Genomic DNA, 25726 nt, shown 5'->3' with positions numbered 1-25726 from the left:
TAGTACCCCGACATATGAACACTAGTTCATCATCAAAGATTCGATTATTCAAATAATATATTTAGGTTATATAATATATGTCCAATGGAACCTTGTTCCATGAAAACATCTAAGAGCCATATATGCTTAAAAGATCAAAAGAGAATGAATAAGAGCAAATAAGGTAGCATGCAAGTAGTTTCAAGTAAAACATAAGAATAAGGCTCTAAAACTATAGACTAGACTAAAGCATTCCTACTTTTCCTAATTCCCTATAGTTATGGCTTTGATACCAATCTGTCACACCCTAACCAATGGCGGAAACATCGGGATGAGACGAAGTGTGAAGATTGCTCGAGACATCATAACACTATTTGTGACGATAATTAAATAATTCTCATTTCATTTCATAACTTTCAATTGTCAACATTACATAAACTCAAGTAACAACAACTTCAAAAGAAATACATGATAACATAAGCAAAATTGATACGACATATTAAACCTAACGTCTATATGTGTATCTAGGCATCAACGCTACTTCTTTTCATAGCATCGTCATCATCAACCTGTAACATGTTTAAAATACAATTCAATGCAAAAGCAAAGGCGAGTATACAAGTTTGATACATACATAGTAAAAGATAAGTTTTAAACAATTCCTCATAGCAAGCATGTGATTCAAGATAAACGTTTAAACATGGCATGTGTCTAACATATCAAACCAAGGAAATGCAATATGCTCATGACATTACCGATGATAAAGGGCGGGTCGTTAATCCTATAGCGCTACCTATGTCACGGTTTGGCTCGTACGAAGTTAATGATAAATTCAACACATAAGATTAATCCAAGTTTAAAGCATCAAGCCATCACGTATACAAGCATGTTATAGGAATGTTCATGTGTTTAAGCAAAATGTTCATGTGTAAGTTTATTGAGAGATAAACATGTTACACCCCAAAAGTGGTAAAAGTAAAAAGGGGGAATACGAGTATACTCACAAGGCTTGCATATGCTTTCCGATTATCCAATTGTTGACGAGTAGAGATTTAGAGTCCGAATGTATAAGGGTTAAAGTTCAAGTATGTTTAGAGTCGAGATTCGGTGTTTAAAACAACATAAAAATAAGATATGAGAATAACATGGAAAATAATCATTTAGTACATATGATGCTTGTTCTTGACACTAGGAAACTCGAAGGAGTTTAGATGTTTTCATGGAACAAGGTTCCATTAGAATCGTGACAAGTTATCATACTCTAGGATGATGTAATCTAGTACCTCGACATATGAACACTAGTTCATCATCAAAGATTCGATTATTCGAATAATATATTTAGGTTATATAATATATGTCCAATAGTTCAAGCATGAGGTAGAAGATTAAAATCTTCATTTTGGTACCTCTAAATGTCATAGAAATCATGTAGGAGGTAGGAAGATCAACTCTTCCATTTAGGCACCTCTATGTGTTCACCACTACACTTGATGTAAAAAAAACAACCAAGGAGGGTCATGAACATACAATAAAGAATAAGAAATATACACACTAACTAAGAGAAATCATCAAATCATGTGAGGATTGTATGTTTGGACAACCCAAGTTGTTCCATAATCACTCATGTATCAAAGACAAAGTTTGACATGACTTGTGGGTTAAAAACCCTAAACAAAACACCAAGTTTATGAGGTTTAATCCTCTGATTTTTAAGTGTCTCAACCTTGTTTTTAAGCCTAACCAACCACTAAAGTGTTGTAAGCATTAGGACATAGGTTTGAGATGAGATAGACTCAAGTTTGGTAAGAAATAACAAGGATTTCATGAAAACAAAAACAATCAGTGGACTTTGGAGCCTTTTTGCTGGAGTTCCAGTGACTTATTTACTGTGAAAAACCCATGGAAACGTAGATAAGGTCAATACAAAGTAGTAGGAAAAAGAATCGAGTGAATCGGATAAGAATTGAGTGAGTTATGCTCATTTTCGTGAAGGGGTGTCAATCTGCTCGAACCCTTGCTTTCAGCTACGGTTTGGAGGAACTTTTGAGAGTTTTTAGTGTTGCAAAAGTGGTAGGGAGGCTGGTTATAAGTGGTATTTATAGGGGGAAGGATTAGGGTTTCAATGGGTTGGGCTTTGTAAGTGTTTAGAAGGGGTTACACCTTGAAACTAGCCCACAAAACCCAACTATATGGGGCTGAATTTTGCTGAATTGGGGCTGCCATATTTTTTTATTTTTTTTTATTTTTTTAAAACATTATAATGAGTAATTTTGTTAATTAAGTTGTGTAATAATATGCAACAATGTTTCCCCTAACTTGTAACAAGGTGAAATATGAAATAAAACATGATTTAACTAGGTAAAAAGTGTAATGTACAAGTATGTAACATGTTTGTAAGTGACGAGTATATATCACATATTAGATGATTAATCATTGTATAAATAAGCATATTATTAGGGGTTTTTAGGTATCAACAATTTAAGGACAAGTATGGACATGCATCGCGAATAAGTATCGTATAAGTATGAATTACAAATAAGGATTCGATGTACAATGAATTTGAACGTATGAACATGTATGAATATGTAGATAGTGAATTTAAAGAAATACGAATTTTATTTATGATCCAAGTCTCGGATTTTACAACGAAAAGAAGATTACAATAATACAAGATTTCCAAAAATAGCATTACAAGGCGAGCTTTCTAATTATGGAAAGTATGAAAAAGCAGGGCGTTACACATGGGTCCCTACAACCAAACCAACCCGAATCCAAACCAAAATCCAACCCCAAATCGAAACCCGTATCCGGAAGAAGACCGCGACATTTTGAAAAAAAATGAATGAAAAGATTAAAAAAAAAAATTGAAGTTCGTAGGTTTTCTAATTGAAGCAATCTAGTATTTTTTTTAAGTTGGGATTTTTTTAAATTATCTTATTTTTTAGTTATCAAAGTAATGTTTTTTTTAAGTTATCTATTGTTTTAATTATTAAGTTATGTAATTTAAAAAAAAACAAAAAAGAAAATAAAAAAGAGAGTCTCATCCTCTACACCCTATCTCTTTTGCATTTATAGGAGAGAATTTTGGGTTGATGTCACTATCACGAGGTGTGGTCCCTCAGATGTGCATAATTGTTTTGAGAATGACATCTTCATTTTCATTGGTTAGGAATAAAGATATTTTTTCATGATTGTACATTTTTTTTGTCATGTCACCATAACAAATACGTTATTTTATTCATTTGAATCGAAGTAGTAGAGTAGTAGATTGTACCTCTTCAATAACAAAATCACTAATATATCAATAACAGTATCACTAATATATAAATACAATAAGAATTTTAAACATATGTGTGTGAACGCACGCACACACTCTATACAACTATAACTATAAACATAACAAGAAATAATTGTGCATACAAATATAAAACAATGGGGATCATAAAAAGGGACAAGAAAGTACAACACAAAGTTAAAATGCGAATCTTTAAACATATGCATTCGGTTTTTTAGGACGTAGGTTTCCACAACCTTGTAAAGTCCTAAAATTTTTCTTTGTCGACCTTTAATTCTTCTTCCTTGATATCAAATTAACCACGCATGTAAATAGTTGTCGTTATCTTGGAGATGCACCCACCATCAGGTGAACCCTCAAACTTAATATCATAAGATACCTTTTCAATCATGTCTAATATATCGTTTCATCTATCAAAGTGTACTTGTAAGTGAATGCCTTCCTATCCACTTCACGGTTTGGTGCTTCACGAAACCTACATACAAGAATTGAATTAATCAAGAAAGCACATGTAGAAAATTAGTATTTGAGGCCAATTTACCTATCAACGTGTTTCGTTAGGTCGTGTTTATCTTAAACATGTCAAATCACAAAGTTGGTTAAATAGTATAATATTGCTTTATCTCTAGCAAAGTTGATTTACTTAATGCTTCCTACCCCATTGTCACCTTTAATAAACTTGATGCTAGTAATAGCATCCGGATAGAGCTTTGGCATTGAATTGTGTAAGTCGAGAATTGAGGCCTTGAAGATTTTGAATGGAATGACGGGTGAAGTGTGCTCATCGGTATATGTCAAGACACCCATGATTTATGATTTTAGAGTAAATTATAAGTTTTGTCCTTTATGTTTGTACCAAATTGCAGGCGGTGTCCTTTACCTTTAAATTTGACGAGTTTTGTCCTTAATGTTTCAAAATCTTGCACGTTATGTCCTTTAGGCTAAACTTAGGCTAAACCCAGTTAGATTTTTTGGTTAAGTATGGTCATGTGCCTTACACATGAGGGTATTCTTGTCGTTTTACCTCCCTATGGGCTATTTTGTAATACAACTCTTTGCTCAGGGGCTATTTTGTACAACTTCTAAACTCATCTTCATCATCTCCAAACTCCAACTGAACTACACCCTTCATTTGAGTTCAAACTCTGTAAAATCCACACAAACCCATCAAATTTCAGAATAATCTCATCAAATTAAACCAAACCCAAATCACATAAGCTCCAATATTCAAAACCCATATTGAAAAATACTAATTTAGATTAATCCCTTCAAATTAAACCAAACCAAACCCAGACATAAGCTATAATCATCAAAACCCACATTAAAAAAATACTAATTTAGATTAATCCCTTCAAATTAAATCAAAACCAGATCAAATTAAATCACATAAGCTACAATATTCAAAACCCATATGGAAAAAAAAAAAAAAACAAACTTGATCAGCAAACTAACTGAAAAGGGGATATGAATATATGATCTTGAAAATTACAAAATTGAATAAATAACATGAAGTAAAGTGAAGGTTCCATGAAAGTAACCATCATCTTGGGGCTAGAGAAGTAGGAGAGAGAGAGAGGGGAAATTTCACCATCCACCACATCCAACTTGAACCAGAGGCATGATTTATTTGGGTAAGTAAAAATTAATTTCTTTAGCTTCAGTTGTAGTTTTATTACAGGCAAAATGTTGACTTTCAAAAACGATATGTGGGCCATCCGCCATTCAGGAAAGTTTAGAAGTCACTTGCCGACATTGGAAGAACTGTCTTTTGGTGGGCAAGGAGAGCATATGTTTGTGCCCTTGTTCAGATCCAAACACCACACTGGATCCAACCGTCTCAGATCCAACTTGAACAGAGTGGAGATGGTGGGTCGCCGGAGGTGGTGATGGTGGTGGTGGATGATGGCAGAGGGCAAGAGAGATAGTGAGAGAAACAAGAGAGAGATATAGAGAGCAATGTTTTAAAAACCGGTTTAAACCGGCCGGTTGAACCGGTTAAACCGGATGCCGGATGCTTGGTCGGTACGAATCATACCGGTAAACTAAGGAAACGGCAAAGAAGTTGTACCGCCGGTAAATTTGGTTATACCGGTTTAAATCGGCATACTGGTACGGTTCATACCGGGCCAAATGTCAAAATTTTGAACTTTTAATTTTTAGATGCCTAAAAAAGTTGACTATTTACTTTCTTAGTTAAAGTGTAAAACCTAACGCCCACAATTGACAATCCACATCAATCAAACTTCTTCCTTACTCAAAGATAGAAAATCATTGGATTTTTCAAATAAAGTTCTTCAACCGATCATCCAGGTTTACCTTCTTTTGACTTTTGTTCAATCATTCATGTTGTTAATTGTTATATTGTTTGCTAATTGCTATATAATGTGTATTTAATCATTAACTTTTGAATAACTTTTTTATTATGGATTAACTTTTGGAATATTTTTTATTATGAATTGATGTAGTTTTGGATTATTTTTGAGTTGAAATTATATTTTATGGATTTATAGAGTTAATTAGTCAACATGGTTGAACCGCCTGGTACAACCCGATTCAACCGGTTAAACCATTTCTATGTCTAACCCGGTATGATTAAAATACCGGATTTTAAAACATTGATAGAGAGAGACTGGAGAGAGAGGGGCTTTTAATTTTATACATGTTTTATTTTTGAATTAAAATAAATGGATAAAATTACAAAAATAACCTTATTTGCCTACTAAAATTACAAAAATACCTTGATTTAACAGAAAAAATTAACTTAGTTTGGCTTAAAGGACATAACGTGCAGGATTTTGAAACGTTAAGGACAAAACTCGTCAAATTTAAAGGTAAAGGACACCGCCTGCAATTTGTTACAAACATAAAGGACAAAACTTGTAATTTACTCATGATTTTAAGGCTAAAAGAAGTTAATAATTTGTGGTTTTAGTTTTATTGTTTATTGTCATACATCCATTTTATTGGCTTTAAATGTGTACTTGTATTTGAGACTCTTTCATCTTTTTTTTTTTTTTTGAACAGTAATTTTTTTAACACCTTGACTATTACATTTTTATCTTGCATTTGCAAGGATTTGAACCCACAACCTTACATTTGTAAGGGGACACCATACCCGTAGACGAATAGGTCATGGGTTGAGTGTCTTTTATCTATTTGGTCCAACATTGAGTTAAACATTTGTGATTATGTTTGGTTCTCACTTGCAAGTGCATATTGGGTTAAATACAATGGCGGAACATGAAGGTTAATATATTATTGTTTACATTTGTTTCAACTACTTTAAAAAAACAGTGGAGCTTATCTGCACAAATCATGTTTTGCATTAGTTAGAGGTGTCAACCCAGCCCATTTTGAACATGATTAACGTTTTTTTACCTGAACTCATTTTGAACATGATTAACGTTTTTTTACCTGAACTCATTTTGAACAAAATTACCTTTTTTGACGCAAACCCATTTTGACTTATTATCCAATCCGCCCATTTTTCCAGACTTAATATAAGTTATTGACTTTTAAACTTCATTAAAAGAAAGTATGAAACCGATCACCATTCTTCCAATAATGAAAAATATACGCCATTTTAGATAGGAAGAATTCAAATCAGTTCCAACTACTTTTGAAAAAATTCTCTACCATAAATATCAAAAGAAACGGAAAAAAACACTACCTTTTCCCGTGACACCCTGAAGATACTCGAGTATACTTGGAGATGCAAGAAGATCATTGGCCCAAATGTGAAGTTTTTCTTGATCAAACTGAGTATAACTTGTTACAACGATCAATGATGCGAGTGATTTGAATGCATTAGTCGAAATGAAAGCTAAATAGATGGCAATAAGAATGAACCGAGCTCATTCTAGTCCAGAATAAGCATTGGCGAAAGCTTTTAATTGGCGGGATTCAATAACCTTAATGCCCCTTGGTGAAAGCGTCTCGTTAATTACACTAGTATAAAAGATAAATGGACAATGTTGAATTTGTATAAATGTTTTAAAGTATTTATTACATCAATTCTTCAATAGGTGATCAACATTGTGTCACTTATAACCTGTTTGACCCGATTCTGTTTTGAGTTTAATCGTTTCACCCAGATAAAACATAAGTAAATGTTTAAATTCTACCCATTCATAGGTAAGTGGGAACCCAACATGAATGATAATACAAGCGTGCTCATTTCGTTTTGTCTTTATAGTTGCAACAGAGTTTTAAAGTCACACTCATCTTATTAGGTTTAACCCGTGTTTATGAGTCAACTTTCTTTACATATCATAGGTAAAGATCCTGTACAAATGGCCTTATCGTACAAAATATACAAAAGGCGTGAAAGGTATTAAAACGCGGTGGCACTTTCATAATTATTTTACCCGTAATTACCATACAAGATCAAAATTACCCTACAAGATCATTTTACAAAATTATCTACAAGGTCATTTGTAGGGTAAATTTGATAATTACTCTATGAGTAGATAGTTACGAAATGTCACCACGTTTTTTTACCTTTTCACAACTTTCATACGTTTGTACAATAAAGCTATTTTTATTTGATCTTTTGCCTTGATATTATTATATCACCTTGATATTATTATATCAGTCTTTTTAAATAAATATCATATAAATCTTCATCGTAAGGGTTTGTTACCTTTTAAACGATAATTTAGAAAAACAAATAACCATTTAAAAAGTAAATTCAATCTGATAAGATATCTTCCGTTGTAGTCTAGTTGGTTAGGATACTCGGCTCTCACCCGAGAGACCCGGGTTGAAGTCCCGGCAACGGAATTTCTTCTTTTTTTTTTTAATTTTAAAACTAAGAAAAATGATAAAAAATTCGAATAAAAAAAGAGAGGCTCGAACTCTCGACCTCAGGATCACTCTATAATTGCTATGAGACCTACGCGCTAGCCAACTGCGCCACCACCCCATGATATATAAAATATTTTTCATAATTTATATAGTCATTTATTTTCTGTAAGTGTATATATAAACTATGTAACATGAACCCTGAACACAACTGACAACCCATAAATATTTTGTGTCAAAACATTAACCTTAACTTGAATACACTTAAAACCATGTCATCTAGACACCACTTAACCCATTTAGATAACGCGTTTTGTGTAATTAAATTGAAAACGGGTAAAACAGGCCGTAAACAATTTGGCAGGTTGTAAACAGTTCTTAATAAAGTTGAAACAGGTTGTAAGGCTATAGCTGGTACGTGTGTTTGCTCATCATCTTGAGCTGTTTTCGTGTCACAATAATATCATGGATAGATGAGAAATCTTCATATTGGCATTTATGGATTTCTTCATATATTTGGTCATCCCTACAAGTATTGAATTAAACATATGTGATTAGATCTAGTTCCCACTTACAAACAAGTACACATAACTGGTTAAATACAATGGAGAACATGAGGGACAATAGATGATTTTTTTACAATGATTTCAACTATATTACCAAGCTTGTCTGCACAAAGCCACAAACCATGTTTTGGAGTAGTTAGAGGTGTTAACCTGGCCCACTAACCCATTTCGACAAATTTACCATTTTTGACTTGTTATCCAATCCGCCCATTTGACCAGCCCTAACAATAAGTTATCGACTTTTAAAACTTCGTTACACACTAGGCAGTAAGAAGTAAGAACAACAAGTGCAACCTTATTCTAGACTTCAAGTCCAGAATAAAGCCTTGGTGAGTTGGCGGAATTCAAGATCATTAATGAAGGTGACTTTGGTGAAGGCTTCTAGTTTTTTTTTTGAAGGCTTCTAGTTAATATTCTTACATTAGTAGAAACGATAAACAGATCCACAACGTCAAATTTGTATAATTATCATTTAGTATATCATTTTTCAATAGTTGATCGTGTCATTTATAACCAGTTTGACCCGTTTCAGTTTTGAGTTTAACCATTTGATCCATTAACGATAAAACAGAAGTAAACTGTCTTCACATATCAATGCATGACATATTTCATCCATTTTGAGTTTGATTTGATATACACATTAAACGGATATATTTGTTAACTTTTAATCTTTTAAAAGGTAATACTTTAAAATAAAAACCAACATTCCGTTGTAGTCTAGTTGGTTAGGATACTCGGCTCTCACCCGAGAGACCCGGGTTCAAGTCCCGGCAACGGAATTGTATTTTTTTTATTTTTATTTTTATTTAAACAGTTTTAGCAGTTGATCAAGCATCAAAGAACAAGCTTAGAACTGTCACTGCCGAATGTGTTGAACCAGCTCTTTATGCTCACCGGGAAAAGTCAAGTAATAATCGATCCCAACAGAATAGGTACTAAAGAGATAGCCTGAAGCGACGTCGAGTGTTGATTCAATATACTGCTATGTATGCATTTTCTTTTTGGTCCAATGAATCTTTCTTTTGTTAGATTAGTTAAGGCTGCAACTGCAAGATTCATTTTTTGAGTCTCAAACTTCATTTATGATGTAATCTTTATTCAAAGACAAGAAAACAACGGGAAACATAAAAGCGACAAACATGGTTACAATACCAAGTTAAAATGCGAATCTTTAAACATATGCATCCGGGTTTTTAAGGAGGTAGGCGCGAACTCTTTTTTTTTTTTTTTTTGCAGCACAACATACAATTTCTTTATTTTAAATTGGAAAAATGACATTTAAAAAAGGATGGAAAAAAAAAAGAATGGGGTGAGAGAGGCTCGAACTCTCGACCTCAGGATCACTCTATTGCTATGAGACCTACGCGCTAGCCAACTGCGCCACCACCCCATATGTTTCTGATTTAGTGAGTAATTTATAAAGTGTGTATATTGTCCAAAATAATACTTTGTTACATGGCACTGGAATAGAACCCATGAAGTTTGTCTCATACATATCCCTTATTCTAAAAATACTTAAAAACCATATAATAAATCCAAAAACCATATGTGTAACCCGTTTATCTAAGCAGGTTGTAATAAAGTGGAAACCGGTTGTTAGGCTTTAACCGATGAAGGTTTACGTGTTTTTGCTCATCATCTTGAGCTGTTTTTGTGCCACAATATTTGATGGATGGATGAGAAACCTTCATAAATCTCATGTTGCCATTATAACATTATGTTAGTAGAATAGTAGCATTTCCTTTCGGTTGGTATTTATATGTTTCCTAGCATGCACTTGACATTCAATACTTTTAATTGCCCATAACAGAACAAGAACTTTTCAACTTGAGGGTCAAAATAAATATATTTAACTGTTGTTTCAACTACTCTACAGGCGACAATTTTAAAGTCAAACTACAAGAAAACAACAATATTGCATACCCCCTCTTAATAGAAACCTTGTTAAATAGTTTAGTTTATAAGTAATGAGATATCATCCGTTGTAGTCTAGTTGGTTAGGATACTCGGCTCTCACCCGAGAGACCCGGGTTCAAGTCCTGGCAACGGAAAATATATTTTCTTTTTTAAAAACAGTTTTAGCAGTGGATCAAGTGTCGAAGAACAAGCTAAGAACAGTCAGTGCCGAGTGTATTGGACCATATCTTTATGCTCACCGGGAATGATCAAATAATAATCGATCACAACATAACACAAAGTGCTCATTTCAAAAGCAGAACCGACACATTTATCGAGTGTTGATTCAATATACTGATATGTATACATTTTCTTGTTGGTCCAAAGAATCTTTCTCTTGTTTGATTAGTTAAGGCTGCAAGGTTCTTTTTTGAGTCTCAAACTTTATTAATGATGTAATCTTTATTCAAACAAAAGAAAACGATGGGAAACATAAAAGGGACAAACATGGGTACAACACCAAGTTAAAATGCCGATCTTTAAACATATGCATCAGGGTTTTTGAGGAGGTAGGCTTCCACAACCTTGTAAAGCCCCAAAACCTTTTCTTTGCCCGCCTTTAGCTCTTCTTCCTTGATCTCAAAATCACCATGTGTGTAAATAGTTGTCGTCATTTTGGAGATGTTGCCACCATCGGGTGAACCCTCAAACTTAATATCATAAGATACCTTTTCAATCTTGTCTGATATACCGTTTCCTTCTATCAAAGTGTACTTGTAAGTGAATGTCTTCTCATCCACTGCATCAATTTGATGCTTCGCAAAACCTACAGACAAGATTTTAATTAAACAAGAAAACACATATGCCCACGTGACAATTTTGACCAATTTACTTATGAAAGCGTTAATCTGGAGCGTGTTTAATCACAAAGTTAGTTAAACTAAATAAATATTACTTTACCTCCTGCAAAGTTAATCTGCTTAATGCTTCCGGCCCCACCGTCACCTTTGATAAGTTCAATGCTTTTAATAGCATCTGGCAAGAGTTTTGGCATTAAAATGTGCGAGTCAAGAATTGAGGCCTTGAAAATTCTGGCCGGGGCGACGAGTGAAGTCTGCTCATCGGTATATGTCACGACACCCATAATTTTTAATTTTCAAGGCTTAAAGATGTTAATTTGAGAGTGCTTCAGGTGATGGAGATGGATGGCTAGTGATGGTTGTATTTATAGGTTCAAACTGAAGAAACTGTTTTGTTAGATTATGAAAGGGGTATACACATTCTATTTTTTGTCCACATTTGAAATGGGCTTATTAGCCACTATGAAACATATAAGTCAAACAAAATCAAGCACAAGTCTCACCAATTATGGTTTTAGTTTTAATGTTTATTGTCATACATCCATTTTATTGGCTGTTAATGTGTAGTTATATGTGAGGGTCTTTCATCTATTTGATCATGCGTACAAGTGTACACTTTTTGTTATTTTAATGAATAATCTGCTGAATTAATTAATTACAATTGAAGAAACATATATATAAAACCAAAGAGTAAACTGCCATTTTGGTCCCTGTGGTTTGGGCAGTTTTGCCACTTTAGTCCAAATCTCAAACTTATTACATCTGGGTCCCTGTGGTTTGCATTTTGTTGCCATTTTAGTCCAAAATTCAAAAAACCCAATTTTTCACTGTTGCAACCTGTTTTTTTGTCTTTTTCTGAAGGGGCATTTTGGTCATTTTACCTGCCCAACTACCCACCCCACCCTACCCCCACCCTTTTTCTTCTTTCCCTCTTCTGATTTTCTGATTGCAGACTAATCGGTCAACTATTTCTCTCTCTCTCTCTATAAACACACACAGCTTTATCTCAACCTTCATCTACCACCACCACCACCACCACCACCATCTCCCACCTCCAATCTTACCGATCTTCCGCCGCAGTCTGGTTCGAGTTCGAATCTCGCCGCAGTCTGGTTCGAGTTCCAATGTAACAGGCACGGTGGTCGGCGGTATCTGCTCCCATTGTGTTCTTTGACTTCTTGCTTGCCTTTTTGTATCTTTCATTGTGGGATTAGGGTTTTTTTGGAGAGGATGGTCTGCTTTGATTTTTGTGGGTTAGGGATTATTTAGTGGAAAGATGAACTGTAAATGGGGAAGATGATGATGATCTGTATGTTAAAATAAGGGGTATAAATGAAATAAATATGTAAATCGAGAAGGATGACCACAGGGACCACGATGTTGATGATGAAGATGAGATGATGTTGATGATGAAGATGAGATGTTGCTGTTGTTGTTGTTGTTCTGGCAGTGGCATTATATTATTTATTAAATTTGAGATATAATATTACAAAATACCCAAAATACCCCTGAGGATAAGGACAAAACAGGGGGGTCAAAAGTGGGTAATCTGGTCAAATTTCACTTTTGGACTAAAATGGCAACAAAATGCAAACCACAGGGCCCTGGATGTAATAAGTTTGAGATTTGGACTAAAGTGGCAAAACTGGCCAAACCACAGGGACCAAAATGGCAGTTTACTCAAAACCAAATATACATATACACATCTTTTTACCAGCTAAGGCTTCAGCTAAAACATTGACATTAATTTTGTTTTTAAACAGAAAATGCTAACCCAAGCTTCTCTGCACAATAGACTAGAGGTGTCAACTTGGCCTGATTTAACAAAATTACGATCTTTTGAGCCGAATCCATTTTAAACAAAGTTAGCTTTTGTTACTCGGTCCCATTTTGACGTGTTATCCAACCCACCATTTTACCACGTCTATTGTAAGTCAACTTTTAAAACTTCATTTACAACCTGATCACCATTCTTCCAAATATGACAAAAAAAAATGAATACTACATATTAGATTAGGATACCATAAACAGACTTTTAACCGTAAATATCAAAAGCAACAGAAATAAACTACCTTTTCTCATCGAATAAACCTTGGTGAAAGCTTCTAGTTAATATTGTTACACTCGTAGAAAAGATAAATGGACAGCGTCGAATTTATATAAAAAATTTATATAAAGATATTATTAAGTAAGTGGGTACAACTGGTCACTTAAACCCATCTTTACTAGTCAACTTTCTTCAGATATTATTTCCATTTTGAGATTTATTTCATGGGATATGTTTATCATTGATCACATATGATGGTATTCAACAAATCAATAACCTTTCAACCTCTTTTTAAAACAAATTGAGAATATATTTATTTTAAACTACAAGAAAACAACGATATTAGATACTAGATACTCCTTTCAATACAAAATTTGTTGATAAGTCTAATTTCATTGGCTCATTGAATGTGAACTACCCTCATCTTTGTTCAACAGTTGTGTCTTGCACATGCATTACAGTTTAGCTAGTTAACTAAGTGTCAAATAATGAGCTTAGAATTGCTATTGTGGAATGCACTGAACCAGATTTAAGTTCAGATCTACATGCTCACCGGGACGGTCAAATGATGAAGTATCGCAAGACAACATGAAGAGTTCATTTCAAATTCAGAACGGTCTCGTTTATATAGTGTTCAGTGATCACTAATTCACTAAAGTGATATGTATACCATCACTACAAGAATGGTAGGCCTTTAGCGGCGACACCATTAGCGGCGACGGGCCTAATGTCGCCGCTATTGGTCGATCCGTGTCACACACCCTAAGACCAAACCCCAGCCGTTGATCAAAATCCTGATCTAACGGTTGGGGACTTAAAAGGCAATACCGGCGACATAAAGTAGGTTATTAGCGACGACAGCTGTCTCCGCTAAAAGTCTGTGTCCCACATTAAATCCTAGCCACACAAATCTTATCTTTTTGGCCAAATTGATAATTTTTTTTTTACTTTAGTTCAGATTGTGATGGTTCAAGAATGTTGTCACGACCCTTACCTAGTTACCCAAAGTCATCGTGAAAGCTTCTAGTTAATATTGTTACATTAGTAGAAACGATAAATGGGTCCACAACATCAAATTCATATAACTATTCTATGGTCATATCTTTTCTCAGTAGGTGATCAGCATTGTGTCATTTATAACCAGTTTGACCCGTTTCTATTTTGAGTTTAATTATTTAACCTATTAAAGATAAAAACAAGAGTAAACTTTATTCACGTATCATTGCATAACATATTTCATCCATTTTGATACTTGGTACCTTTTAATCTTTTTAACATCAAATGCAAACTTATTTACTATTTAAACAACATCCTTTGAATCTTTTAACAAATAATAATAGTTTAACAACATAAAAACTTAACTTTTAAAAGGTAATAGTTGAATATAACAAGATAATAACTAATATTCCGTTGTAGTCTAGTTGGTTAGGATACTCGGCTCTCACCCGAGAGACCCGGGTTCAAGTCCCGGCAACGGAATTTTTTTTTTTAATTTTTCGCTCGCAACATAAAACAAAAAAGGATACATACAAAAAAGGATGGGGTGAGAGAGGCTCGAACTCTCGACCTCAGGATAACTCTATAATTGCTATGAGACCTACACGCTAGCCAACTGCGCCACCACCCCACTTGTTAGAGGCATATCCCTGATTCTATAAATTGTTATACTACAATATTGAATATTTCATGGATGGATGAGAAAGCTTCATAAGGCAGAGTTATATATCTCGGGCTTAGTAGAAGAATAAAGATGTCATGTTGCCATTATGTGATTAAAATGTCAATTTAGTTGGTATTTATATGTTTTCTAGCATGCACTTGAGTACATTCAGTACTATTAATTAAATAGCCATAATACTAAAAAAAATTAAAAAAAAAGATTAATTGTTGTTTCAACTGCTTTATGGGTGACAATTTTCAGGTCGAACTACAAGAAAACAATAATATTAGATACTAGATACCCCTCTTAGTAGAAAACTTGGGGATTCGTGTAATTTCATTGGCTCATTTAAATCACTTAATTTCTTAATTTTGTCATATATTTTTCGTGTTATGAATTTACATCGAGATTGGTAAACGGGCAACAAGCTGCCTTAATCTTTGTTCAAAAACTGTGTTTTACATACATAGATACACATGCATAACAGTTTTAGCAGATAATTAAGTGTCAAACAACAAGCTTATAAGTTCAGATCTTCGTGTTCACCGGGCAGTCAATGATGGGGGATCACAATTCACAACACAGCATGAAGAGCCCATTACAAAATCGGAACCAACTCCTTCATCGAATGCAAGTTCACTACAGTGATATGTATACTGTATTGCACTTTCTTGATGGATGGTCAAATGAAATTTTTCTTTGTTTGATTAGTTCAGCTTGTGATGGTTCAGGAATGTTGTTAATTAGAGCCTTTTAACTTTCAAAATTCAATAGCTCATTTCATAAGCAGAAGCGACTCGTTTATCGAGTGTCGATTTAATATAAAGATAAGTATACATTTTCTTATTGGTCCAATGAATCTTTCTTTTGTTAGATTAGTTAAGGCTGCAAGATTCATTTTTTGAGTCTCAAACTTTATTGATGATGTAATCTTTATTCAAAGAAATGAAAACAACGAGAAACATAAAAGGGACAAACATGGGTACAACACGAAGTTAACATGCGGATCTTTAAACATATGCATCAGGATTTTTGAGGAGGTAGGCTTCCACAACCTTGTAAAGCCCCAAAACCTGTAGGACACCGTTCACAAAATAAATAAAATAGTAAATTTTATTAATAAACATTCTGATTACAATACATAAAGAAGAACATACGTAAACTGAGAGAAATTACAATACAAGAAATTTAAATTAAACTAAGAACAGATTACAAGGAAAATAAGGAATAAAACGAAAACCAATGGTGACTGAGGCACGTGAAGATCACGCTTCCCTTAAAACAGATTTCGGGCCACCCAGGTGAACCCGTCTGTTTCCCAGGGTACAACAGCCTAAGCAGATTGTACTGCCGGGATTAGCCTAGCACCTGAAACAATACCTGAAACAAGAGTGCGTAGAGATCCAAAATTCGGAAATTCGTTAGAAGCTGTGTTTGTTGTATGAACCATACGAGTTTCAGACTCTCGTGTATCTAAAACAAAGCACCAAGCTTTGTATATAACCACCCACTAGAATTCGAAAAAAAATGATCAGTTTTCATTGAATACCCAATTCAATAAGAATAAATTAATCATTTTTCAGTTAAGAACTTGAATAGTCTATATTGAATACAAAATTCAATAAGAATAAATTCTGAGACTTAACTATTTTTCAGTTAGGAACTTGAATAGTCTTTAGTTGACCACAAGCCAAGACACATCTAAAAAATACTAAAGGCGGCTCCAAGCGGCTCGCGGCGATGCGAGCGTGCGCCATCAAAGCGCCACATTGCGCCCATCGCCCTCGTCCCGGTCCCGTGCCCGGGCGCGGGCGCGGGCGCGGGTCGGGTGCTTCGCACCCTCCTGGCTACCACTGGGTGTGAGTTGTCATACAAGAATACATTCGTGTAGAGAATTCTAATTATAAATTCACAAAAGATTTATCTCTCCACCTATGTGGGACAAACTCAATTTCCCACATGTTTATGGTTCCAACACACAAAACTTAATGCACAAGATCTCTCATTCATCTTGGCTTAATTATTAAATAACCATTATATTAACAATTAATATAATATTATTTATAAAATTTCCAACAATCCCCCACATGAATGGAGATCGTCCCATACACTCAAGTGTCATGATAAAATTTCAGCGGTTAAGTAATGCAGGATAGGTAGGTTTCCCTTTGAACCCTCCTTTGTGACATATACTTAGTCTCCTAGTGGTTAGTAGACGCGATGTCCTTGAACCAACCCCTTTTTACGTAGACGTTATTACACATCACACATTACTCTTCCTGGTCTGGCTAACCCCTCATAGTTGTGTCCGTTATGGTCATGGAACACCATCCTGGTTCTGCGAGAGCTCTAGGAATTGTGCCCCCAATTCCATTTGAAGCGACCCCACTTCTCTCTAACATAGGTGATTTACAAATCATTAAAAGCCATATGCTTAACCTCTCTTTATATCACTGATTTTAATTAGGAATGGACTAGGAAGTTTGTAACTCCCTTTGTATGTTGAGGTTCTCCCCCACAGTGATCTCAGTTCGTACAGTTAGGTGGTCCTATTGAGCCTAGATCATGGGATCTCCAATCTTCTAGGATAGGTTTTCCGTTGTACAAATTTATTCCAAAGGCTTTAGACCCATTCCCATCGACGACTTATGTACTACCTCTCTGCTTAAGCCTTTTGTAAGCGGATCCGCAATGTTATCCTTTGACCTCACATAGTCAATCGTGATAACTCCAGTTGAGAGTAGTTGTCGTATCGTGTTATGCCGACGTCGCATGTGCCTTGATCTGCCATTATACATTGCACTTTGAGCTCTACCAATAGCTGATTGGCAATCACAATGTATGCAAATAGCAGTCAAAGGTTTAGGCCATCTTGGAACATATTCCAAGAATTGACGCAACCATTCTGCCTCTTCTCCAGCTTTATCTAACGCGATAAACTCAGATTCCATCGTGGATCTAGCTATAAGAGTTTGTTTGGACGACTTCCAAGATATAGCCGCTCCTCCAAGGGTAAACACATAACCACTTGTAGATCTAGAATCTTTTGTATCAGATATCCAGTTGGCATCACTGAATCCTTCCACAACTGCTGGATTTTGGCCATAATGCAGTCCATAATTTCTCGTGTATCTCAAATACCTTAACAATCTTGTCATACCCTTCCAGTGATCTGAACTAGGATTACTAGTATATCTACTTAGCCTACTCACAGCATATGCTAAGTCTGGTCGAGTACATGACATGAGATACATAAGACTGCCAATGATCCTTGAGTATTCCAATTGAGCAACACTCTCGCCTCTATTTTTTTGACAAATGTTGAGAGGTATCAATTGGAGTTTGAGCTACACTCGTGTCCCCAGGATTGAACTTCTCAAGAATCTTATCCACATAATGAGATTGACTTAGCACCAAACCAGTTTGGGTTCTAATGATCTTTACTCCAAGAATCACATCAGCTAGACCCATATCTTTCATGTCAAATCTCGCTTTCAACATGTCTTTAGTAGATCTGATCATCTTATCATCACTCCCAATGATAAGCATATCATCTACATAAAGGCATAAAATCACATAACCCTTAGAAGTGTCTTTCACATAGACACATTTGTCGCATTCATTTATTTTGAAACCACTGTTAAGCATAACTTGGTCAAATTTTTGATGCCATTGTTTTGGAGCTTGCTTCAAGCCATATAATGACTTGACGAGTTTACACACTTTGCCCTCTTGGCCAGGAGCAGAAAAACCCTCTGGTTGCTCCATGTAAATCTCTTCCTCTAATTCCCCATTGAGAAATGCAGTTTTTACATCCATTTGATGTATTTCCAAATTTCTCAAAGCTGCAATTGCAAGCACAAATCTAATTGAGGTTATTCTGGTCACAGGCGAGTATGTGTCAAAATAGTCAAGACCTTCCTTTTGTCTAAACCCTTTGATCACAAGCCTTGCCTTGTACTTGTCGACAGAGCCATCAGCTTTCATCTTTTTCTTGAATATCCATCGATATCCAAGTGGCTTGCACCCTGGTGGAAGATCTACTAGCTCCCAAGTATGATTCTGCAAGATAGAATCAATTTCACTCTTGATGGCTTCTTTCCATTGAGGTCCATCTGAAGAGGTAACTGCTTCTCGATAGGTTTGAGGCTCACTCTCAACCATGAATGTAAGAAAGTCAGGCCCGAAGGATTTCTCAGTCCTTTGCCTTTTACTTCTTCTTGGCTCACCCTCTTCAACCTCTAATTGTTCTTGAGTTTCCTCTCGAACAGTCTCATCAACCATTGTTGATGAACTTGCATGATTGGTTGTTGAAGAACTCGCACGAGTTTGTACTAACATTGGAAACTCTTCTTCAAAGTATGTCACATTTCCTGGCCTTGTCTCTATGATAGAGTTCTTGTGCACATCAGGATTCTTAGATTCATATACAAGAAAACGATGTGAGGTACCATTGTTGGCATATCCAATGAAAATACAATCAACAGTTTTTGGCCCTATTCTAAGTGCCTTGGGGGGTGTAACAATCACCTTAGCCAGGCACCCCCACACTTTCAAGTATTTATAGGATGATTTCTGTCCCCACCACAACTCATGAGGTGTTATGTCCTTATTCTTGAAAGGTATTTTATTTAACAAAAAATTAGCCGACAAAATGGCCTCCCCCCACATGTCCTGGCTCATCCCAGAACTTATCAACATGGCATTCATCATTTCTTTTAGTGTACGATTCTTTCGCTCCGCGATGCCATTTGATTGGGGTGTATAAGGAGGGGTACATTCGTGTATTATGCCACTTTTTGCACATAATTCCCCAAATGGTGAAACATATTCACCTCCTCTATCACTTCTCACACGTTTTATTTTCTTGTTGAGTTGATTCTCAACTTCAGCTTTATACAAGATAAACTTGTCAATTGCTTCATCCTTACTCTTAAGTAAGTAAACATAACAATATCTTGTATTGTCATCGATAAAGGTAATAAAATATTTATTACCACCTCTGGTGGGAATTGATTTTAAGTCACACACATCAGTGTGAATCAGATCAAGGGGTTCAGTTATTCTTTCAACTGATTTGAAGGATGATCTTGTTTGTTTGGCTTCAACACAAGTTTTACATTTTGTTTTAGAGTCAATAGCAAAGGTTGGTATGTAATCTAATTTAATTAAACGACGCATCGAATTAAAATTTACATGACCAAGACGTCCATGCCAAACATTAGGAGACTCAACCAAGTAAGCAGAAGTACTAGCACTTTTATTCATGTTTTTCTTAACAGCCATTACATTTAGTTTAAACATGCCATTTTGGGCATAGCCCTTACCAACAAACATACCCCGCTTAGTCAAAACAAACTTATCACTCTCAAAAACCAAACGAAAACCATGCTTATTAAGCATCCAACCCGACACAAGACTCTTGCGCAGGTCTGGAACATAAAGCACATTCTTCAAAGTGAGCTCTTTCCCAGAAGTCCACTTCAAGATCACATCACCTTCTCCCTTGATATCCGCTGTAGCAGCATTTCCCATGTACAACTTTTCACCTGCCACCTCTTTAAACGTATTAAAGAGGGTCCTGTCTGGGCATACATGGCGGGTTGCCCCAGTATCAACCCACCACCCTTTTGGCTCGTTACCCACCAAATTTACCTCCTCCGCCATGGCAGTGAGGTCTGAAATCATGGCCACTAATGGCATACCATCATCATCAACCATAAGAGCCGCGTCACGTTTAGGCTCTTTGCATTGGTCAGCACGGTGACCAGTTTGACCACAGTTGTAACACTTCCCTTTAAAAGGACCAACCTTCTTCTTCACACCACCTTTCTTTGGCCCAAGGTCAATACCTTTGTTTTTCCCTTTTCCATTGAACTTGTGGCCTTTGTTACCCTTGTGACCCCTTGAGGATTGACCATGTTCCACAAGGTTCGCTTTTGCAGAAGCTTCAACTTGACCTCCTTTGTGTGCTATTCTGTTGTCTTCTTCAATACGAAGACGAACCACAAGGTCTTCGATAGTCATTTCCTTTTGCTTATGCTTAAGGTAATTCTTGAAGTCCACCCAACTAGGAGGCAATTTTTCAACGATTGCTGCCACTTGGAATGTTTCACTCAGATTCATCCCTTCTGACAGAATATCACTAAGAATAATCTGCAGTTCTTGGACTTGACTCATCACAGTTTTTGAATCAATCATTTTATAGTCCAAAAACCTAGCCACAACATACTTTTTAGTACCCGCATCCTCAGTCTTGTATTTTCGTTCCAATGACTCCCATAACTCTTTGGCAGTTGGAACCTTGAGATACACGTTATACAAGGCGTCTGATAGGCCATTCAACACATAGTTGCGGCATAGGTACTCAGAGTGTTTCCAAGCATCAATAGCATTCACAGATTGGACATCAGATGTCCCTTCTGCGAGAACAGGAGGAGACTCTGTCAAAAACCTCGCAAGGTTTAGAGTGGTCAGATAGAACAACATCTTTTGTTGCCATCTCTTAAAATTCAAACCAGTAAACTTCTCTGGTTTTTCAGCATGGTTAGCAACTGCTTGAGCCGCTTGGGTACCAACTAATGGTCCCATGGTAGTGGATGTGGATCCAACGGTGGTTGATGTGGTTGCTGCGACAGTAGCCATTTCTGAAACAAGAGTTGAAATTCAGTCAGTTTAAGGCAGAAACAAATTGGTTTACAGAAAACCAAACCAACTACAAAAGTTTGATAATAAATAAAACAAACAGTTTATAAAAATTTTTTAAAACCAAAACAGTGAACGGGTTTAAAAATTTGTTTTAAGCTTGTAGGACACCGTTCACAAAATAAATAAAATAGTAAATTTTATTAATAAACATTCTGATTACAATACATAAAGAAGAACATACGTAAACTGAGAGAAATTACAATACAAGAAATTTAAATTAAACTAAGAACAGATTACAAGGAAAATAAGGAATAAAACGAAAACCAATGGTGACTGAGGCACGTGAAGATCACGCTTCCCTTAAAACAGATTTCGGGCCACCCAGGTGAACCCGTCTGTTTCCCAGGGTACAACAGCCTAAGCAGATTGTACTGCCGGGATTAGCCTAGCACCTGAAACAATACCTGAAACAAGAGTGCGTAGAGATCCAAAATTCGGAAATTCGTTAGAAGCTGTGTTTGTTGTATGAACCATACGAGTTTCAGACTCTCGTGTATCTAAAACAAAGCACCAAGCTTTGTATATAACCACCCACTAGAATTCGAAAAAAAATGATCAGTTTTCATTGAATACCCAATTCAATAAGAATAAATTAATCATTTTTCAGTTAAGAACTTGAATAGTCTATATTGAATACAAAATTCAATAAGAATAAATTCTGAGACTTAACTATTTTTCAGTTAGGAACTTGAATAGTCTTTAGTTGACCACAAGCCAAGACACATCTAAAAAATACTAAAGGCGGCTCCAAGCGGCTCGCGGCGATGCGAGCGTGCGCCATCAAAGCGCCACATTGCGCCCATCGCCCTCGTCCCGGTCCCGGTCCCGGTCCCGTGCCCGTGCCCGTGCCCGTGCCCGTGCCCGTGCCCGAGCCCGTGCTCGGGCGCGGGCGCGGGTCGGGTGCTTCGCACCCTCCTGGCTACCACTGGGTGTGAGTTGTCATACAAGAATACATTCGTGTAGAGAATTCTAATTATAAATTCACAAAAGATTTATCTCTCCACCTATGTGGGACAAACTCAATTTCCCACATGTTTATGGTTCCAACACACAAAACTTAATGCACAAGATCTCTCATTCATCTTGGCTTAATTATTAAATAACCATTATATTAACAATTAATATAATATTATTTATAAAATTTCCAACAATCCCCCACATGAATGGAGATCGTCCCATACACTCAAGTGTCATGATAAAATTTCAGCGGTTAAGTAATGCAGGATAGGTAGGTTTCCCTTTGAACCCTCCTTTGTGACATATACTTAGTCTCCTAGTGGTTAGTAGACGCGATGTCCTTGAACCAACCCCTTTTTACGTAGACGTTATTACACATCACACATTACTCTTCCTGGTCTGGCTAACCCCTCATAGTTGTGTCCGTTATGGTCATGGAACACCATCCTGGTTCTGCGAGAGCTCTAGGAATTGTGCCCCCAATTCCATTTGAAGCGACCCCACTTCTCTCTAACATAGGTGATTTACAAATCATTAAAAGCCATATGCTTAACCTCTCTTTATATCACTGATTTTAATTAGGAATGGACTAGGAAGTTTGTAACTCCCTTTGTATGTTGAGGTTCTCCCCCACAGTGATCTCAGTTCGTACAGTTAGGTGGTCCTATTGAGCCTAGATCATGGGATCTCCAATCTTCTAGGATAGGTTTTCCGTTGTACAAATTTATTCCAAAGGCTTTAGACCCATTCCCATCGACGACTTATGTACTACCTCTCTGCTTAAGCCTTTTGTAAGCGGATCCGCAATGTTATCCTTTGACCTCACATAGTCAATCGTGATAACTCCAGTTGAGAGTAGTTGTCGTATCGTGTTATGCCGACGTCGCATGTGCCTTGATCTGCCATTATATATTGCACTTTGAGCTCTACCAATAGCTGATTGGCAATCACAATGTATGCAAATAGCAGTCAAAGGTTTAGGCCATCTTGGAACATATTCCAAGAATTGACGCAACCATTCTGCCTCTTCTCCAGCTTTATCTAACGCGATAAACTCAGATTCCATCGTGGATCTAGCTATAAGAGTTTGTTTGGACGACTTCCAAGATATAGCCGCTCCTCCAAGGGTAAACACATAACCACTTGTAGATCTAGAATATTTTGTATCAGATATCCAGTTGGCATCACTGAATCCTTCCACAACTGCTGGATTTTGGCCATAATGCAGTCCATAATTTCTCGTATATCTCAAATACCTTAACAATCTTGTCATACCCTTCCAGTGATCTGAACTAGGATTACTAGTATATCTACTTAGCCTACTCACAGCATATGCTAAGTCTGGTCGAGTACATGACATGAGATACATAAGACTGCCAATGATCCTTGAGTATTCCAATTGAGCAACACTCTCGCCTCTATTTTTTTGACAAATGTTGAGAGGTATCAATTGGAGTTTGAGCTACACTCGTGTCCCCAGGATTGAACTTCTCAAGAATCTTATCCACATAATGAGATTGACTTAGCACCAAACCAGTTTGGGTTCTAATGATCTTTACTCCAAGAATCACATCAGCTAGACCCATATCTTTCATGTCAAATCTCGCTTTCAACATGTCTTTAGTAGATCTGATCATCTTATCATCACTCCCAATGATAAGCATATCATCTACATAAAGGCATAAAATCACATAACCCTTAGAAGTGTCTTTCACATAGACACATTTGTCGCATTCATTTATTTTGAAACCACTGTTAAGCATAACTTGGTCAAATTTTTGATGCCATTGTTTTGGAGCTTGCTTCAAGCCATATAATGACTTGACGAGTTTACACACTTTGCCCTCTTGGCCAGGAGCAGAAAACCCTCTGGTTGCTCCATGTAAATCTCTTCCTCTAATTCCCCATTGAGAAATGCAGTTTTTACATCCATTTGATGTATTTCCAAATTTCTCAAAGCTGCAATTGCAAGCACAAATCTAATTGAGGTTATTCTGGTCACAGGCGAGTATGTGTCAAAATAGTCAAGACCTTCCTTTTGTCTAAACCCTTTGATCACAAGCCTTGCCTTGTACTTGTCGACAGAGCCATCAGCTTTCATCTTTTTCTTGAATATCCATCGATATCCAAGTGGCTTGCACCCTGGTGGAAGATCTACTAGCTCCCAAGTATGATTCTGCAAGATAGAATCAATTTCACTCTTGATGGCTTCTTTCCATTGAGGTCCATCTGAAGAGGTAACTGCTTCTCGATAGGTTTGAGGCTCACTCTCAACCATGAATGTAAGAAAGTCAGGCCCGAAGGATTTCTCAGTCCTTTGCCTTTTACTTCTTCTTGGCTCACCCTCTTCAACCTCTAATTGTTCTTGAGTTTCCTCTCGAACAGTCTCATCAACCATTGTTGATGAACTTGCATGATTGGTTGTTGAAGAACTCGCACGAGTTTGTACTAACATTGGAAACTCTTCTTCAAAGTATGTCACATTTCCTGGCCTTGTCTCTATGATAGAGTTCTTGTGCACATCAGGATTCTTGGATTCATATACAAGAAAACGATGTGAGGTACCATTGTTGGCATATCCAATGAAAATACAATCAACAGTTTTTGGCCCTATTCTAAGTGCCTTGGGGGGTGTAACAATCACCTTAGCCAGGCACCCCCACACTTTCAAGTATTTATAGGATGATTTCTGTCCCCACCACAACTCATGAGGTGTTATGTCCTTATTCTTGAAAGGTATTTTATTTAACAAAAAATTAGCCGACAAAATGGCCTCCCCCCACATGTCCTGGCTCATCCCAGAACTTATCAACATGGCATTCATCATTTCTTTTAGTGTACGATTCTTTCGCTCCGCGATGCCATTTGATTGGGGTGTATAAGGAGGGGTACATTCGTGTATTATGCCACTTTTTGCACATAATTCCCCAAATGGTGAAACATATTCACCTCCTC

General features: G+C 36.4%; 2 protein-coding genes and 6 non-coding genes across 8 annotated transcripts; 4 read left to right on the top strand and 4 right to left on the bottom strand.

The window, feature by feature from the left end:
* Positions 1-3341: 3341 nt before the first annotated feature.
* Positions 3342-4081, bottom strand: LOC110888835 (pathogenesis-related protein STH-2-like). The gene is made up of 4 exons (XM_035980172.1): positions 3943-4081; positions 3816-3846; positions 3713-3749; positions 3342-3671 (listed from the first exon to the last, which is right to left on the bottom strand). The coding sequence occupies exons 1-4, from the start codon at positions 4079-4081 to the stop codon at positions 3570-3572; spliced, it is 309 nt and encodes a 102-aa protein (XP_035836065.1). The 3' UTR covers positions 3342-3569.
* Positions 4082-7983: 3902 nt separating this feature from the next.
* TRNAE-CUC lies at positions 7984-8056 on the top strand. Its single transcript has one exon. It is a non-coding gene; the product is annotated as a tRNA-Glu (tRNA).
* A 1293-nt stretch (positions 8057-9349) lies between these two features.
* On the top strand, positions 9350-9422 carry TRNAE-CUC. The gene has a single exon. It is a non-coding gene; the product is annotated as a tRNA-Glu (tRNA).
* A 526-nt stretch (positions 9423-9948) lies between these two features.
* On the bottom strand, positions 9949-10033 carry TRNAM-CAU. Its single transcript is given in 2 exon segments — positions 9949-9984; positions 9996-10033. It is a non-coding gene; the product is annotated as a tRNA-Met (tRNA).
* Positions 10034-10621: 588 nt separating this feature from the next.
* TRNAE-CUC lies at positions 10622-10694 on the top strand. The gene has a single exon. It is a non-coding gene; the product is annotated as a tRNA-Glu (tRNA).
* Positions 10695-10976: 282 nt separating this feature from the next.
* LOC110887358 (major allergen Pru ar 1) lies at positions 10977-11699 on the bottom strand. Its single transcript, XM_022135048.2, has 2 exons — positions 11500-11699; positions 10977-11365 (listed from the first exon to the last, which is right to left on the bottom strand). Exons 1-2 carry the CDS (start codon positions 11681-11683, stop codon positions 11079-11081), a joined length of 471 nt encoding a protein of 156 aa, XP_021990740.1. The 5' UTR covers positions 11684-11699; the 3' UTR covers positions 10977-11078.
* Positions 11700-14852: 3153 nt separating this feature from the next.
* TRNAE-CUC lies at positions 14853-14925 on the top strand. The gene has a single exon. It is a non-coding gene; the product is annotated as a tRNA-Glu (tRNA).
* Positions 14926-14985: 60 nt separating this feature from the next.
* On the bottom strand, positions 14986-15073 carry TRNAM-CAU. The gene is given in 2 exon segments: positions 14986-15021; positions 15036-15073. It is a non-coding gene; the product is annotated as a tRNA-Met (tRNA).
* Between the last annotated feature and the right edge of the window lie 10653 nt (positions 15074-25726).

This window comes from Helianthus annuus, chromosome 11, assembly GCF_002127325.2.
Source record: "Helianthus annuus cultivar XRQ/B chromosome 11, HanXRQr2.0-SUNRISE, whole genome shotgun sequence".
In the NCBI taxonomy this organism is placed as follows: Eukaryota; Viridiplantae; Streptophyta; class Magnoliopsida; order Asterales; family Asteraceae; genus Helianthus; species Helianthus annuus.
This window is presented reverse-complemented; position numbering and strand designations above follow the sequence as displayed.

What these genes read in the sequence shown, in the direction of transcription:
- LOC110888835 (XM_035980172.1), bottom strand. Translation starts at nt 4,081, where the DNA reads ATGGGTGTCTTGACATATACCGATGAGCACACTTCACCCGTCATTCCA. An exon ending in TAGCATCAAGTTTATTAAAG is followed by an intron (nt 3,847 to 3,942) that starts GTGACAATGGGG and finishes GACATGTTTAAG; the next exon opens with ATAAACACGACCTAACGAAA. An exon ending in CTAACGAAACACGTTGATAG is followed by an intron (nt 3,750 to 3,815) that starts GTAAATTGGCCT and finishes TCTTGTATGTAG; the next exon opens with GTTTCGTGAAGCACCAAACC.
- LOC110887358 (XM_022135048.2), bottom strand. Translation starts at nt 11,683, where the DNA reads ATGGGTGTCGTGACATATACCGATGAGCAGACTTCACTCGTCGCCCCG. An exon ending in GCAGATTAACTTTGCAGGAG is followed by an intron (nt 11,366 to 11,499) that starts GTAAAGTAATAT and finishes TCTTGTCTGTAG; the next exon opens with GTTTTGCGAAGCATCAAATT.